This window comes from Battus philenor, unplaced genomic scaffold (genome assembly GCF_028537555.1).
Source record: "Battus philenor isolate CCGP_79_NKW_IND1 unplaced genomic scaffold, ilBatPhil1.0.hap1 SCAF_3, whole genome shotgun sequence".
Lineage (NCBI taxonomy): Eukaryota > Metazoa > Arthropoda > Insecta > Lepidoptera > Papilionidae > Battus > Battus philenor.
Window position 1 is genome coordinate 1,703,486 of NW_027181693.1, and position 17,666 is coordinate 1,721,151.

At 33.1% G+C, this 17,666-nt stretch overlaps 1 protein-coding gene across 1 annotated transcript in view; it reads right to left on the reverse strand.

Moving 5' to 3' along the window:
* Positions 1 to 17,666, reverse strand: part of conu (Rho GTPase-activating protein conundrum) — a 91,243-nt gene that overhangs the window by 57,323 nt on the left and 16,254 nt on the right. The window contains exon 2 of the mRNA XM_068770198.1: positions 11,370 to 11,517. Within this exon, the coding sequence (XP_068626299.1) occupies positions 11,370 to 11,517 (148 nt within the window). The remainder of the gene's footprint in view (positions 1 to 11,369; positions 11,518 to 17,666) is intronic.

Genomic DNA, 17,666 nt, shown 5'->3' on the forward strand with positions numbered 1-17,666 from the left:
GTGTTTTTACTTTAAGTTTTTAACACTAAACTTCACTACAGTTATAAATTTACAGAAAATCAATATCAGGTAAGTAGGGGGTCTACCCAACACGGAAAAACATAGTAAGGGGTCTATACGACACAAAAAAGTTTGGGGAACTCTGATTTACATCAACGTCAAAACGGAATTGTGAAAATAATATAAAGAATCTGTATTTTGATATCATTTGCATTTGATGTTATTATATATTACTTTGCCGATTTAGGCTTTTTGCAGTTTCATCAGATACAGGAAGTCCGTGAGCTAATATACACATAGCGATTGTATTCCCGTTACAGAGATGATATTACACGAAAAAGGACTATACCCGTGTAGGTGTATAGTTTAGTGAATGAAGTGTAGGTTTGCGACTCGAGGACTTCTCGGCGGTCGGAAACGGGTCTTTTCTGATCACTCGCGCTTGATGACGAGCGAGTTTTTGTCAGTCATCCTTGTTGATACAAGGCTTTTGGCTTGCAGTGTATTTATAACTAGTAAGCTATCTCTTAATGGATTATAAAAAAAAAAACGAGAATTTGAAAAATTTTAAGAGAATATCTTCATCATTAAACAACCTTTACCCACATGGAAAGTCATAAACGGAGGTTGCTTCCAAATGGCCTTACTGGAAATCTATTGGGGAAGGCTTTGTAGGAAAAAACTTGCATCCTCCTCGATTTCTCACGTTTGTAATAAAAAAAATACGAAAATCTCACAGTTTAATAATTTTCTTATCAATTGGAATGTCGATGGTTAAGTTTTCGCACAGCTAAACTAAATTATTCAAAACATTAAACACTCAAGGTATATTATTTGACATTTTTCTTACATTGTAATTAGTTCTTCAGTCACGAGGCCGTATTAAAACGTTGCATGCAAATTGCAATTTTCATAAGAGACACTAATACCGGGTCACATGTGCACATACTGACCGCATTGCTTTTGGAGTCCAATTTACATTTTACTTTTCAGCCGATGGACTTTAAACATTGATAGTGCAACGTGATTTTGTATTTGTCGGGTATGTGAAAACACATTTGCTGGCGCGCATTCCGCGAGAGTTCAGATCGCAGATTGCGTGAAAGCGGACAAGAAAGCATTCTATATAGTGCGAACGATTAGCATTGGACAGCCGGCATTCCGACGTCCCGGCATTACGTTGCTTTAAAACTTCACAAATCTGCTTCCATTTCAATCATCAGCCAGTATAATCAATTTATATCACGTATTTTTTAAGGTTAGTCAATCTTATACCTCCTACATAGACTTCCAAAAGGACCGATATGAGCCTGCATCATACGTCTTCCCACACTCTTAATAAAGACTTGTGCCCACTTGTGGACGTACCCTACGATTGCCGGTCCGTAGTTTCCACTTCAGAATCTTAACGCACCAGCGGGTGTTTTGCGCGTTGTGTCCAGCCCACTCCCACGTTGGCACTCCGCTGGGCAATGTCTGTTACTTTTCATTATTTCAGCATAGTAAAGTAAAATTTAAAATATCGATACGCCACCGTCTCCGCCACGAAACAATAGGAGTATTAGTCACATCATCACTATATTACTTATCAGCTTAACGCCCTTACATATACAAAAATATGATTATTACGTAAGATAACCTAATGTTATAAATTAATATATTATTAAAATTATTATAATATGCAAGTTAAATATTACCCATTTTTCAAAAGGCTAGTAAATATTGCGTATTTCATTAATCGATGTCTATATGATAATGTACCTTATACTTAATGGCAGAACGAACCATATGTCTTTGTCTTTTTGTATTTTCAATTAATATTATTCTCAATCATTAACTGCATAAATGTTATAAATTAATCGCTATTAAAATTCTATAAATATTACTCGTGTTATTTTGAAATTTATTTTTTATTTTCATAAATAATTTAAATTAATTTTAAACTATATTTCTCGAACTACGCGTCAACTCGATTGCAAATGGCGGCCAACAGGATGCATCAATGTTTATCAAGTACCTCGACATACGCTTGCATTGATAAATACCACAGCTCAATGTAGAAAGGAATAAATACATTTACATCAGTATAGTCTACCATGTAATAATATATTTATTCAATGGTGGGGCAGTTTGTTCAGAGAACAAATACCACGCGAAAGAAACAACAATGGATGTACACCTGTGCGTTTTTAATAATTAAGTTTCTCTATCTCTATCTGTTGTTTGTTAGTTCAACTAAATGTCAACGTTCGTTGCCTTTCTCACGATGTTTCTACGAGTTAAAAAAATATCTTTTTAAAAAAAAAATACTGAATGTTTAATTCTGTTTTAAATATGACACAATTGTAAAAGATTACGACAATCAAAGATACTTTAGATTATTTGGAAGAAATCGCCATTAGCGATAAAGTTGTCTGTTGTACATTATTAATTAATTACTTTTAATTTTTAATCTATGATTATTTTTACAATTTTTTTTTCAAACAAATTTTAATTTTTAAATGGACCACGTAATCATGTGTTGATTTTTATATAAAAAACGTTTCTGTAGAAATATACATGTGTGAATTTACATATGACAAAAATTTATAAACATTTCTGGGTTTTGAATTTTTTTGATGTATCAACCAATATATGATTTATACAATAAGTATCCGTTTTAAAATTAAGTAAGCATTTACATGCGCTTTTGAGTCATCGATTATTTTAACATTATTAGCAGCAAGCTACCACCGACTCGGAACGATGATTTGTAAAGAAGGGTCGGAGTTGCTATTTTAAATTTAATTTAAATTTTTTTCTCGTGTATACATTATAATATTAATAATGTAAATGAGTCAACTGACCAAGTTAAACACATTTCGATCAATAAAAAACAAATCTTACATGCTATAATAAGATTTATTTAATAATATACTTTTAATTTTTATGTTAAAACTAAGCAACGGATTGTCTAAGATATCTCGTGGAACTTTATTATACATACGCACATCCATAACCAAATTTGCAAAAAATCTGACGCACTGACTATTTTTTTTCCAAGTGTTAACAGGACACCAATACCTCACTTTTTAAAAAGAAAATTGAACAAAGTAAACATGTAAAAAACAAAAAAATAATATAACTGTGCCATTAAATAAATTGGAATAATATGTACCTTTTTTGTAACCAGAAACAACACGTAAACATTTATATAAATTTATTATTTTCTTTTAAAAAAAGCACAACACACTACGTAATTGAAACTGAACTTTAAAATTAGCAAAACAAAGTGAAAATAAACCTGTATTCAAATTGCGTTGTTTTTAGTTAAAAAGGGTTTTGATGGCATGGCGCAATTAGAAACAAGTGTTGCCATCTTTTAGAATAAAAATAAAATTTCAAAAAAAGACTCGAACCCAAAACAACGCATCTTCAAAAAAAACGAACGAAAAGACGCAAAGCGAGGTATTGGTGTATAGGCGTTCATGGTTTTACCTCAGCTAGTTCGCCGTACTTTTCCAAGGCACGGTAAAGCGGTTTCGGTAACATTACAGTAAATTATAAATTACAAACGAAATGTTTCATGATAATAGCCGCTATCAGTATGACAACAAGGTTGTAAAATCTATAATAGTTTTAATTTTATAATTGGTCCGTCCTTCACAGATATTTGCCGAAACTCGGCCGCGACCTTGTGACCCTCCTCCGTGTCGCTGCCAACCAGCGGACTCCCGTTACGGTGAATTTCATTCTGATATTGCTAGGGTGACCATTCTTTGTATTAAAATTTTTGGACATTTGGCCGAAAAATATTACAATAAATCAAATTATCTTTATTTAACTAGGCATTTACACGCACTTTTATATCGTCAATTATTTTAAACTACTATATAAACTACTATCGGCTCGGAATATTGTAAAAGCCGGCACTAAACTAGTTGCTCTTTTTAAATGAAATTTAACGTTTTATGTATACATTATGCCAGCCATGCGAATGAGTCAACTAACCAAGTCCCACATATTTCGATCAACTAATAACTTTTGAGTACTGTAAGGAGGGTGTAAGATATGCAGAGTTGTATATAGGTCCTATAATACTAGATATTTAATTTTAGTAGTGTTAGCCCAGCGGTAGAGGACTGAGACTTGTGATAGTAGGTCGCGGTTTCGATTTCCGAGATACAATCTTTAATAATTCACATTTTGTGCATTAATTATATAGGATTGCTAGTGCTCGCATATAATTTTTCCAAGAATGAGCAGCAGCGTTGTATGCGACCATAATAGCACACAGTGATCTCTAACCCGCCTTGTAAGTGTAGCAATTATGGTATATACCCGTATATTTTTGGGAAGGGAGGCTTTTTGTGCCTTACGGTGGGCGTCTATGGGATGTAGTCATTGCCTACAAATAATTTACCGGAGGATGGGCGGTAATGTCCTCTGAGTACTATAACACTACACTGCAATTGTCAACCCGACTATTCCTTGCAGCAAGCTTCATTTTATTTTAAAAAAGTATTGCAAATAACGCCGTTTAAAATTTTAACTGTATATTACTCTGAACAGATATTTATCTATCTATAATCTAAAATTATTGTTATAAAAATATTTAGAAACAGGACTGTCCCTATTGTGTTCAAAATAATGGTTCATGTAAAGATAACGGCTGAGACCGCATTATTGGTCGGACACATGCACTCCGTTGCCTCGCCAGAGTAAACACGGCAATGTACACGCAATTTGTGCCCGAGAGGTTTTTAGTGTACGCTATACACGGCTGCGTCTTCTAATTAACAGTGTATTGAGGAACAATGTTTTATACACTAAAACCCGTTTTAGTTTTGTTCTTTTTTGAGAGATTTTTGGTGATATATATGAAAATTTCAATCGAATTGGAATACACAGTACCCGGCGATAGATATTGCACATCGACTTTTGGAAATACACAATCGGATAATTTCGGCTTCGTAGAGCATTATCTCTGTCCCACACCACCTATGTAACGTTTTCTCAGTCGTGCGACAGAGATAACGGGTACTGTAGTTGCCGAAATGATTAAAAAATATTACTAAGGTGGATCTTGTATATTGACCACGCTTGTATGTGTCTGTAGGAACTTACAGAGACATATATGTACAACCGTCTAGTGAAAAAGTCAGATCACCTACTACATCGTAACTGAAAACTATAAAGGAGTGCGAGGTAGTGTCTTCGAGTTATCAAAGCGATTTTGAATAAATTTCTTCAATCGTTAGCAACCCGGAATATAGTACCAATAATTAAAAAGGTTTGTATTATATGCCAATTCACACTGGCGTTGGATTTATACCCAAAAGGTGATATAAGACCTTGTAAAGATTGACGGATGACAGTGGATGCAGGCTACCAACCGGTTCTATTGGAACATAATGAAGGTCGCCTATATCTAGCAGAAAAAGTCTTAGGTCTGAAATTATGACAACCGATCGTATTTAGAGAGGCTTGCTATGTGTAATTTATAAAACGTGTATTGCGTCTCCAATTTACGTACGTTGATAACAGAAGGCGCATAAGTAATGTCATAATGTGAACATGACTAAATTTTTACAAATGGCGCCTAATGTTATCGTGCTTTAACATTTATGATGTAGGTATAAAGAGAATTAGTTGTCAACTAGCGATGGAATATATACACACTACCGTCCAAAAGTTTGGAAGCAGCGATGTAAAATCAAATAAAACAAAATATAACGATCTTCAATTACTTATTTTTAAAATTAAAAATTTAACAAAAAGTAACTTAGACCAAAGAGAAAATTAATAAATAATGGGAAACAATTAAATTTTAGCTTCATCAAAGTGACCAAATTTTGCTTTAATGATTTGAGAACAAATTTCTGGCATTCTATTAATTAATTTCTTAAAAAAATCTTTACCTAACTTGTTCCGTTCACTCTCTAATCACTGCTATAAGCGTTCTGAGCTGGTAGGAGAGCAATTTTTCACTCTCATATCGAGTTCATCACAGACAAGTTCTATTGGAGACAGATCACAGGTGACTGCGATGGCCATTACATGATTTTTAGAATCTCTTTCATTTGTGTTTTTTAAGTTTTGGCACAGACACGAATGCTTAGGATCAATGTCTTGCTAAAATGTAAATTCAGGGCCATATAATGTATATAAACGAGAAAAAAAAATTGTATATTTAAATATATTCTTGTATATGAATATATATGCCACGTTCGTTCCAATGACCTTTTAAAAGGTGGGTGGAGTAAGGCAAAAGGGTTGCCTCGCTGTTGAGAAATCCGACGCCGATGTTGCCAGCATTGTTTTATCGATCAACATTTGCTCGGTGCGTTGGTCAATTCTTGCTTCACGGTGTACGTCGCGGAATATTAAACGTGTCGTTGGATTGATGGCTCGAAGAGGTAAAACTTATTTTATCTTTCGTATTACACGCGATTTCGTGATATTTTTTATTAGCAATGCTGTATTCATAGCACGGTCAAATGTTTTTCTTAAACACGGAACTATTTCGTCTTCACTGATTTATCTAAACCGATAAAAACATCGCTTTATGACAATAAGTTTTATTGTAGTTTTTTTTTCATCTTTATTTTAACACTAATGTAAACGTGAATGATTGGTTATAGCTATAAATAAATAAATATGTCATATATTTTCCGGAAAAAAAACATTAGAGATGTGATCACTTTCAATCCGGAATATGTTACATTAATTCAAATCAAAATGTTCTTTAATCAAATAGAATTTTACATGCACTTTAAATTAAATATCGGCATTGTTGTCTTTGGCTCGAAAGGCAGTTCTGCTGATAGCCAGCGAGAAACTCAACAGTTGCTCTTTACAAATAGTTTTATAAATAGTGCACGACAATAATTAGCTGCCTGAGCATCAACATTCGCATCAACACTCGCATTAACATCAGTGTAGTATTCTTTGTTACAACAATAAACTTTTTTTAAAAAAAAACCAATAGTAAAAAGCTGCAAAAAAAATATTCATTACAATTTTTTATCGCTTATTGCAGGTGTTGTTTCGTTTTGGTCACTAACTGATGTACTACAAAACTTTTGGACGGTAGTATATATATATATATATATATATATATATAGATATTTTCTTTGGTTAATTAAATGGTTTAAGTTTAAGTTACTGACCGCTCGTATATATATATATATATATATATATACTTAAGGCAGTTGCAGGAGCATTAAGGAAATGTTTTTTCGTGATATATTATTTTTTAAACCATTTAATTTTGGAATGGAGGTACCATAAATTAATTGGGTGTTATACATTTACACTTGTAGACCTTTTACACTCACAATCAATTATTCTACATGTATAAGTCGTGTTTACAAAAGGATATTTTTAAAGTTATTTATATGTAGGATAAGGATACCTCTTTATACAGTATATCAGTTTCCCCGCATCGAATCGCAGTGACAGACAAGAGATCGAAACCTGTTCGCGCAGAGAATGCGGACTCCGATCTCCCAATACACGAACGCAATCACTCATGTACCGACTCGGCAGCATTTTCTTGCGGTCGAATAATCGATTTCATTACATCGCTGATGCGTTTCCCGCCAATACTTTAAAAAAAGATGGCGGCGCATTTCATGTAAAATCACGTGGCTAGCACGTTATAAACATAAATTACGGAACATATAATTTTTTTAAAAATAATTTATACGTAAATTGTTATTATTTATCTGGCATAATACACTACCCTTTGATTTTTTAAATTGAAACATTGTTTTTTTATTAAAACTTTTATAACAGAGTTACAATCATAGGCATAGATTATTAACATTTACTAGTGCACTTAACGGCGTTCGATTTTCAAATATCTAAAATATAAAACAGAAAAATCAAATAATTCGCGGGCGTATTTACGCTAATTGCGGTGCTATGTATCTATATATTTCCTCATTTATCATTTTTTTTTTCTACAAATCAATTGCATTCTTATAAATATAATTTACATTTTCTTATGCAAACTTAAAGCCATATTAAAACATCTTTATTATATAGGATCACTACAGTTACCTATAAATATCAGTTTAAAATTAAGTTCATGTTAGTTTAAAACGCGTCTAGTGAGAAGGACTAACAAGAATGTCAGTGGTGTTTGTATTTTTATTTCTAAACATTTTTATTCTAGATATATTCTGAAGTAATGATACGGCCTTTATTAGAGCCTAAACTTAATGATTTTTTTGAATTAACAATGAAATAAATTAACCTATGAATGAGTGTGACACTTTATGTATCGTAATAGCAGGTTTAAATTAATTTCTCGAATAAATGTCGAACCTTTTGAAAGATTTGCGGAAATTATAATTCCGAAGGAAGCTTATTTCAAAGTAAAAAGCTTTGGATAGGAAAAGAGTGAACGAAGTCAGATAGAGACAAAGTAAATTTATGTAGTTTTACTTCTTGTAACAAGTTATGGTGTAATTTTTGGGTGGGCCGACCTTGCACGAACCGCACTCCTACGGAGGCCCACAAACCAGTTCCACAGAAGCCTCTCTCGAATGTCCGAGTAAAAGTTACCACGAAATTTCTTTTCTTATTTAATTACATGTACTTATATAAAGGATAAAATTACACAAGAGAAATCTTCATAAATCAATACATATGCCTTTAAGATATTATACGCTGTTAAACCAAAAATATATGTTATGTGAAATATTATAATTCTCCTATAATTATTTTAAAATAGATCATTACTCATTATCGTTTAGTCTTATAATATAATATTTAAATTTGTACATTGTTATACGAAACTTATGTATACGTTTATTATGTTGTTATTTGTCGTGCCAATTTAATGTAAATAAAAAATTAAATCTTCAATTAAAACATTATTCGTATTAAAATCATTACACATTAAAAATATCTTATATACGTTTACCTAAATTATCGGGTGATTAAAAATATCATTACAAAATAACTGATAAATAAGTCTTATTACACACAGAAAATTTCATGAAAAACGTAGTAAAATATAATATCCTAACATCTTTCAGCACTATCTAACGGTGCATTTCATCGTTTCAGCTAATAAACGACCACAGAAATGCGTACAGGCCTCCCTCAAACATATCTATGTAAGAAAATACCTCGCGACACTTGACAAACGGGATATACGAGTAATAGGCGAAGAACACTTAGCGGGATTTTATATATATATATATATATATATATATACACATATGTATATATATATTGAATAATATCAAATCCATCATTCTCCAACAGTGCTATTATTATGAATTGACCCTTAACACAAAGTATTTTGAATTTAGAAATAAACCTATGGTACCTTTTTGAACATTATCTCTGCCAAAAGAATGTATTTATTGATTTATACCTTTACTTACGCTTAGCGCTGGAACTTTTAGCCAGTAACAACCGTCATTACCTCTTACAACAGATGTACCTTGGAAAAGCCGTGGTAAAGGTCCAATGGACCCCTTCAGTTGGTCAGATCGAATCCTCTCATCAATTGACATTAAACTTCATGCTCTAGTACACTATGCCAAATATAAGAACAAATGATACAGTGCAATAAAAAGTACTCTGATTTCAAGTGGTCAGCAATGAGTCGAAGGAATAGAGGGGGAGATATGCTACCTCTTAGATCGTGTCGCAATGGGTAATGTATGTTACGGCAATAGACCTTCATATAACTATTAAAAATGATTATTAATTAACTAATCATTTCATTCCGGTGTGTTGACCTTAATAAATAATTTTTTATTGCTCTTAATTATCGAATTAAATAGGGCAGAGTAAACAGCAAAGCCAAAAGTGGTTGGTCTCGATTATATAAGGTCATCTAGGTGGGAGTCACCTATTAATGAGTGTGTTATTGGGTGGTCATGTGGTCTACCCAAGGTTTTTTTTTAATTAACATGTTCTTTTTATGGCAACACTCAATTTGAACTGAAATACATTAGATGTCCTGATTGCGTTATCTCCCGCTTGCAGTCGCTTATTGAGTTATGTAAAAGAGCACTATTCGGAATTTCTTTACAAGATTGAATCATAATACAGCGAATTGGCAGTACGCTGGTGTCCATTTTTACAGTATCCTCATAATATATTTATGATGATATTTTGTACGTTTACAATAATAATAAATAATAGTGTGAAGGCATTTATCGGTCTGTAGCGCTTGGGCAGCGACTTGAAATAAAATAATGTATTAACTAATATATAATTGAGTAAAACTTCCAAATTGTATCGTTAATATGTGTAAATTTAACTGTATTTACCCCATAAGAGAAAATTGTAAATAATTATTAAAACACTGTCGTGCCTCGCAGCTGGGAGAAGAAAGATCCGTATCAAATAGCGTCAACCCCCTCCCAACTGTCTGCGCTTAGTAAAAGCGAAAAAAAATATTGTAAAAAAACACTAGCGATACGAATTAGAATAAAAAAATGTGAAGATTCAACTGCAAAAAGTCTCTAATTCTTTTGACTACAAAACCGTTTCCGTTTATTAAAACGGAATCATATTTATTAATTAGTCTTCCAAACATTATTGGACTACCGTTTACAAAATTTAAAACTCATATCAAAAGTAAATTAACGGAAGCGGCTTATTATTCAATAAGCGAATATTTAAATGACTAGAATCCTTGGCAGCGATGACGTCTGATTATTTTGATTCATTCAGGCTATATCTCATAAAGTGTATATATATATAAATCTGTGCTGTTATATAGCTTTAAATTGAACCTTTCCATGTCAATATATTTACTTCTAGAGCGTTTTTTATGTAGCACTAGCATTCTGCTGCCTGACTCGCGAAGTTAATGAACAACAAGCAGGCGTCTATGAGCTGGAATGATTGTGGACACTATTCACTTCTGTTTTCAAATTATATTTTTTATTCTGATACTCTTAGCTGACTATCTATATTATGGTTTGGTGTGCGTGCGATCTATTGTCAAAATAAATGGCGCTTGGCATTCTGTTGAACCGATTTTCATTATCAATAATATCTAATTTACGTATGGTCACTAATGCCCTAATATGTGTGTGTGTGTGTGTGTGTGTGTATATATATATATATATATATATATATATATATATATATATATATATATATATATATATATATATATATATATATATATGTGTGAAAAAAATAGTGCTAACAGTCGCAACCAGCCATTATTGTTTTTTTTACAAATTTTCAATGTCGTGGCGGTAAAAATCAGCCCTTTTTTTTTTTAAATGTCGACAGTGACGACATTACTTTCCGGTTCCCCTAATTTTATGTTTAAGTTGCGACTGTCATAGATAATGAAAGAGCTAAGAGCGAGATGTTAAACAAAATCAGTTGTGTAAACAAACCTTCGTAGTGATTGTCGTCTTCGTCATTGCTGTTGGCGGTGCTGATCTGCCGGCACAGGTCCTCGTACTCCGCCCAGTATGCCGCGAGCGCCGAGGGGTCCGGCGCCCGGGGCTCCAGTGGCAGCGACATGCGGACCTCCGGAGACTCCTGACAAAGAACATTGATTTTAATTCAAAATTGATTAAACTAATTGTATTGATAATCTTCGTCCAATCAAGTTATTGATCACGCCACGCTTGGCAGGCGGTTTGGTGATCGCAGTGTAGTATTATGATACGCAGAGGACACTGCTGATCATCCTCTGGAAACTTGTTTACGACCTGCTATATGATAAAATACTCCTTAACAGATTTTTTTTTAATTTTGAAGAAGAATGTACGACGTTCGAGCGTTTCAAAGTTAAGAACATTCAAGATTTCAAAGTTACTATTTGCAAATAACAAAGTATCTATTTGACAGCGACACGGTATAAGATCGATTACGCAATCGTCTGTCTATACGGCCTTTGAGAGAATTAACTAGACGCTGATACGCATCGAGCGAGACATTAGTGAACAATGGCGTCAGGTGGGCAGAATGCGTTGTTTACGAAATACAACGATAAGGACGCGCACACACTACACCTTCACATTCAACTATTATCATTATTTCAGCCGTATAATGTCCAGAACTGGATTCAAGCGTCCCTCATTGATTTGCAATGAGATTGGTAGCAAGCGGCTAGCATTCAGTGCCTTCCTAACTTGCTTGCCGGTTCATCAAATAACTCAGAAATATAGTACTGGAGAAAGATATTGCCACACTATTGTTCTTTATGAGCTCAAGTTCCTGCAATGTCTCTCGGCTATCTTCAGCTTTTATACAACACTTTCGAAGTTATGTTAAAAAAAATACGCTATGGAGAAACTTGTTGCCCAGGAAGCTTGTCTGTCCACCTTGTGGACGGAGGTCCTTTACTGCATCCTTCATATCATCCTGTACAGAAACGTTTCTGCAGTAGTCGGGCACTTCCTCACCATCAAACGTTTTCCAAAGTGTTAGTAATAGACAGGCAACTATCCGTGCCAAGTTTCGACTCTCATGTCGTAATGTGCCCTGAGTGGTAAAGTTAAAGGCGTATAGAGTAAATATTCAAGCCAAAGTCCTTCCTAGGAGGCTTTTTTGTCAGGACACTCCATGTAGTATCCGCCTAAACGATCTAAGACCTCGGCGGCCTTCGAACACTGGTAGTACGAGTATTGTAAGTGATGTAAGGATCATCTTGTAAACCTCAGCTTATCAGAGGTTTCCAAGGGAGCCCAGGAACTAAGCTACATGAAGGAGGTTTGGCTAAACCGTCCTCCAAGCTTTCAAGCCTGCGGAAGCTGTCATATCATGTCAAAAAGGCAATAGTGTAGATTTGAATCAAAAACAAATATCACATTTGACGTGTTAATTTTGTTAAAATTGTGCGTTATTCTATTTCTTGGCGTGAGTATGACGTCGTGGCAATCTTTGGGGTAAGCTATGTCTTACACTGTGCGTCTATCGGCTGCGATAATGATGATCTATTTAAACTCTTATAATTTTATATAACTCGAAGTTTACCTTTCAAAATTAACCTAAAATCGGTATGTAATTAGACTAAATTAATTTCAATAAGGAGGAGATTCACAGAAAAATCAAGGTAACCAATGTAGTTCTAAAAACGGGAATGAAAGTTTCTCTAGTGGTAGACGCGGCTTAGATAGGGCCTCCACTAGGTATACCGACCCAGTTAAGATCGCGGGAAATCGCTGGAACCGGTATTCGGTGATGATGATGATGAATACAAATAATATTATAATAACTTTGATATTTAATGTAATATTGACTGAAATTCTTAGAGCTATAGAGTATTTCGTTTCATCCTTCAAAATACATACTTTACAAAAGCTATAGTGTGTAGCCACCCTAAGCCTGCACTATATAGAGGACAATACATTACAACATATAAGTATTAAAATAATTGCACATTTATGAATTATGAAATATATATTTTGCAAATGTTACACTATGTGAACAAAGCAAACAGATCAATTAGACAACTTTTTTTCTTCAATGGAATAAAGTTTTTACCTACACCAATACCTCACTGCGTCGTGGTAACGTTCAAAAAAAAAACACGACGCAAATTGAAACGCCGCAAAGTGAATTAAGATTTTCTATAGCGAACCATGTAAAGATCGAAGATAGGTTCCTGGGTCACGAAAATACTACTTTTTAAAAAGAAAAATGAACAAAGTAAATATTTAAAACACAAATATAATATAACTTTGCCAAAAAATAAATTAGAATAATATTTACCTTTTTTGTAACTTGAAACAACACGAAAAAATTTACATACATTTATTAATCTCTTTTAAAAAAATCACAACACACTACATTACAACACACTACGTAATTGAAACTAAACTCTAAAATTAGCAAAACAAAGTGAAAATAAAACTGTATTAAAATTGCGTTGATTTTTATTTAAAAAGGGGATTACCGAGTTTTGATGGCATGGCGCAATTAGAAACAAAAGTGTTGCCGTCTTTGAGAAAAAAAAAGAAAATTTAAAAAAAAAGTAAAGACTCGAACCCAAAACAACGAAATCTCGAAAATCTAACGACGCACAGTAAAAATTAGTACTAATTAAGCAGCGACGCAACTTCAAAAAAAACGCAAAACGAAACGACGCAAAGCGAGGTATTGATGTACTGATATACGATATATATTATAATCAGATTTATTCTTAATAATTCGATATTTTTTCGAATCTTGTATACTCGTAACACTAAGTAACGACGTAATAAGAGACAAGTCAGGTAAAGTGCGCAGCTTGCATCCAACGATCGGCCATCGTAGCGATCCTTGTGTCAGGATATGCCTTACCTATATCTATCAGCTGACCTGATGATGATGGTGATATATTATTGAGACTTACATTTTTCTGCCTATAAGTAAACTATACTCTTTTAAAAAAAACAATTACCTATGATTAAAATAATAAAAATCTTTATTTTATTCCATACAAATGACTTAAAAATTAATAGTTTTAAATAATAGTTTGATGAATTTTGTTTATACCCTCTCAGGGTAAAAGACTTTTAATTTTTCTCTATCTTTAGTAATTTGGAGCCACCCGTGACCTTCCGTAGCCACGATCTAGTCTACCTATCATTACTAAACTTAAAATGGGATTTTACTTCTCAAATAATTTTAAGGGCATTTTATTTATGACGCGTCACCTAGTTTCAAATCTCATATACTGTTGTGATCAAAAAGTAAGATGAAATTGTCATTTAAATCTCCTGAGCAGGTAGTTTTAATTTCTACTTTGATAGGACTGTTTATAACATTTTTCAAGTGTCTGTTTGGAAGGAAGTTCTGTTAAGGATTTTTTGTGTCAAGTCTTCCAAAGTCACATCGTCAAAAACCTGACTAATTTCGTTCTTCGACCACCGTATTCACCTGTTTTGGTTCCGCGCGACTTCTGGCTGTTCAGCAAACTCAAAAGACCACCAATGCTGGGATATCGTTTTAATACAATTAAGGACATAAAAACCGAGTCAAAGCAGGTCTTAACGGTTATACCGGAAAAAGACTATTCCATCTGTTTCGATGACTGGAAAAATCGCTGGCAAAAGTGCGTTTTATCTGACGGTGATTACTTTGAAAGGGATTAAATTGATTTGGAAGAACAAATAAAGAATTTACAATTTATAAATAAATTCACCTTACGTTTTTATCATAGTATAATAAGCAATAATTTTCATGCACTTATAATTAAGAATGTCTCAATATTTTTTACAATATCGAAAATAATGTTCATCTCGAAATTAAGTTTTATATTGTCACTTCAACACTTACGTTTGAGTGTTTTTATCTGTTAAAGAAAAAAACATTGTAAGTGCACAACAAAAGTGATAAATTATTTAAGACATATATAATAATCATGCTATAATTCATTTCTTACATTCAAATATAAAGTTACTTCTAAAATATTCTTTATCTACAATATATGTATATTTCAAATTTAGAATATGTGCGAAAATTAGCATTGGCTTCGAGTCATCTAAAACGCTCAAAGAAGGTCGCATATGAAAAGAAATATATATATATTGGTCTAACAAATGTTTGTTTTTATTTCCGCTTTTATGTTACCTATTTAAAACTCTCGTGGATATAACGCAAAAAACGACAATCAACCTTTTAAAATCAATAAACTTTGATAAACACAAAAAAAACCTATTTCACACTTTATAATGACAGACTTAGTCATGAAGGTATTCTCTACCAGAATACGTATATAAAAATGTTTTGTTGTTTTAATACATAAATACCCAGTGCAAGGTGGAGGGCACCATCTGAATATTTACGGGGGGATATATGATAATCGCCTCGCTTGCTGGACGGATCACCGATCGCAGTGTGATATCTTCTCAAAATTTATTTGTGAAAAGTGAGAAATCCCATACTATTAATGCGCAGTAAATTACATATGATCATATCCAGAGAATCGAATCTGCAATCTACGATCGCAAGTCTCTGTCCCCTATCGCTAGACTACCACTGCTCTCGAGGTTGCAATAGTCATTAAATATATGTTAACTTCAATGTCAAGTTTACGGTGATTATTACTTTTCGTTATTTTACATATGGAACACTGTTCTACAGTTTTATTGGTTATAGATTTAAATATTTAAAATGCGTGAATATATAGCTTATTCGCTGTCAAATATAGTAGGCGATATCCAAAAATTCGATAGTTATAGAAATAATAAATAAATACGTTAAGAAACACGTTTTTATAATTTGCATTGCTGCGCCCTGTATATTGTATATTGATTGATCCGGTGTATAACTATAGTAATATATTCCAAACATCCCGTAGTACTACACTGTGCTGTATAAACAAACACCCTATGAAACATCAATACACCTATCCCCCGGTTTACATGGTACTTGTTTTACACGTTTTCGCTTATACACGGTTTTCCAAATAAGTTTTTTTTTGTTTTAATAACCGATTTTATTACCATCTCACATAATGTAAATATTTCTGCTTCAAACATCGAATCGGCACAAATAACTTCGAGTGATGAAAGTGAATTCGAACCTTCGATTCCGAAAAAAATAATGAGAGTAATTTCTGACAGTGATAAAGGTTTTATTTTTTGTTCTTCTGTTTAATGTATTGTAATTAAATAAAAAAAACAGTGTTCCCGTAATATATTAAATATTTTAACTTTTATTTTTATTTCTGTGTACACCTAAAAATATTGAAAAAAATCACAACTGTTAAATAGGAAAATCATGCATTTTCTGCAAGTTTTTCGATTTACACGGTTTCGACTTGAAAATTTTTAATTTTCGATTTACACGTTTTTCTCAGGAACGTATCTACCGTGTAAATCGGGGGATAGGTGTACCTAAATGTCGTTTCAACCTATAGACGCCTTCTACAAGGCATATGCCTCAATCCTAAGGTAAGTTATGTTTTTTTCTGGTATTATTTCAAAGTGAATACTATACAGTACACAGTACAGTGCCGTATATATTGTTGGTTCATTGGTTGCTTTGTGCGGCACATAGCGAGGCAGACTTATTATTCATCAATGACGCTTTGCAACGATCTAGTAATATCATTATACGTCTATTGGCATCACTCAGATTGTTAGACGAGTAAGTATATATATTTTTTTTTAAATGTCCCCCGCTATTGGGGGCCTCTCGTACCCCTATCTTGTGGTGGGACAGGGTCTTTTTTGGGCAATTTATTTTTTTCACTTAATTTTTTTTTTTTTAATTTCCGTTCTCTGCTTCCATTCTTCACATGATCTTTCATTCCATTCTTTTATACCACATTTCTTCTTTCTTACCCTTTTGCTTTGTTCGTCTATCATTCTTCCCTTTTTCTTTTTACATTTTTTGATTTATATTTTTACATGTAGTATATACATTGAAAGGGTACTCTTACATACAGGGACATAGGCTATAGATGTAAAATCTTTACTAGCGTTTTAGCGTGTTACTTCGCGCGATGCCGACGCCGTACAGGCTCATTAAAGTTGGTCGGTAAACATATCGCGCCGGCGCGAGACCGGCACCTAAGAATGAAAGAGTAACTCAATTGTCAGCAAAATCATTTGATACTATTACACTTGTAATAAATTACTCTATATAAAGTGATTTCTCATCTTATTACATTAATAATTTTTTTATATTCGAATGCGATATACTTTTAATGTGCAAATGCATTTAATTTCAAAAACCATTAATTTCTGGATATG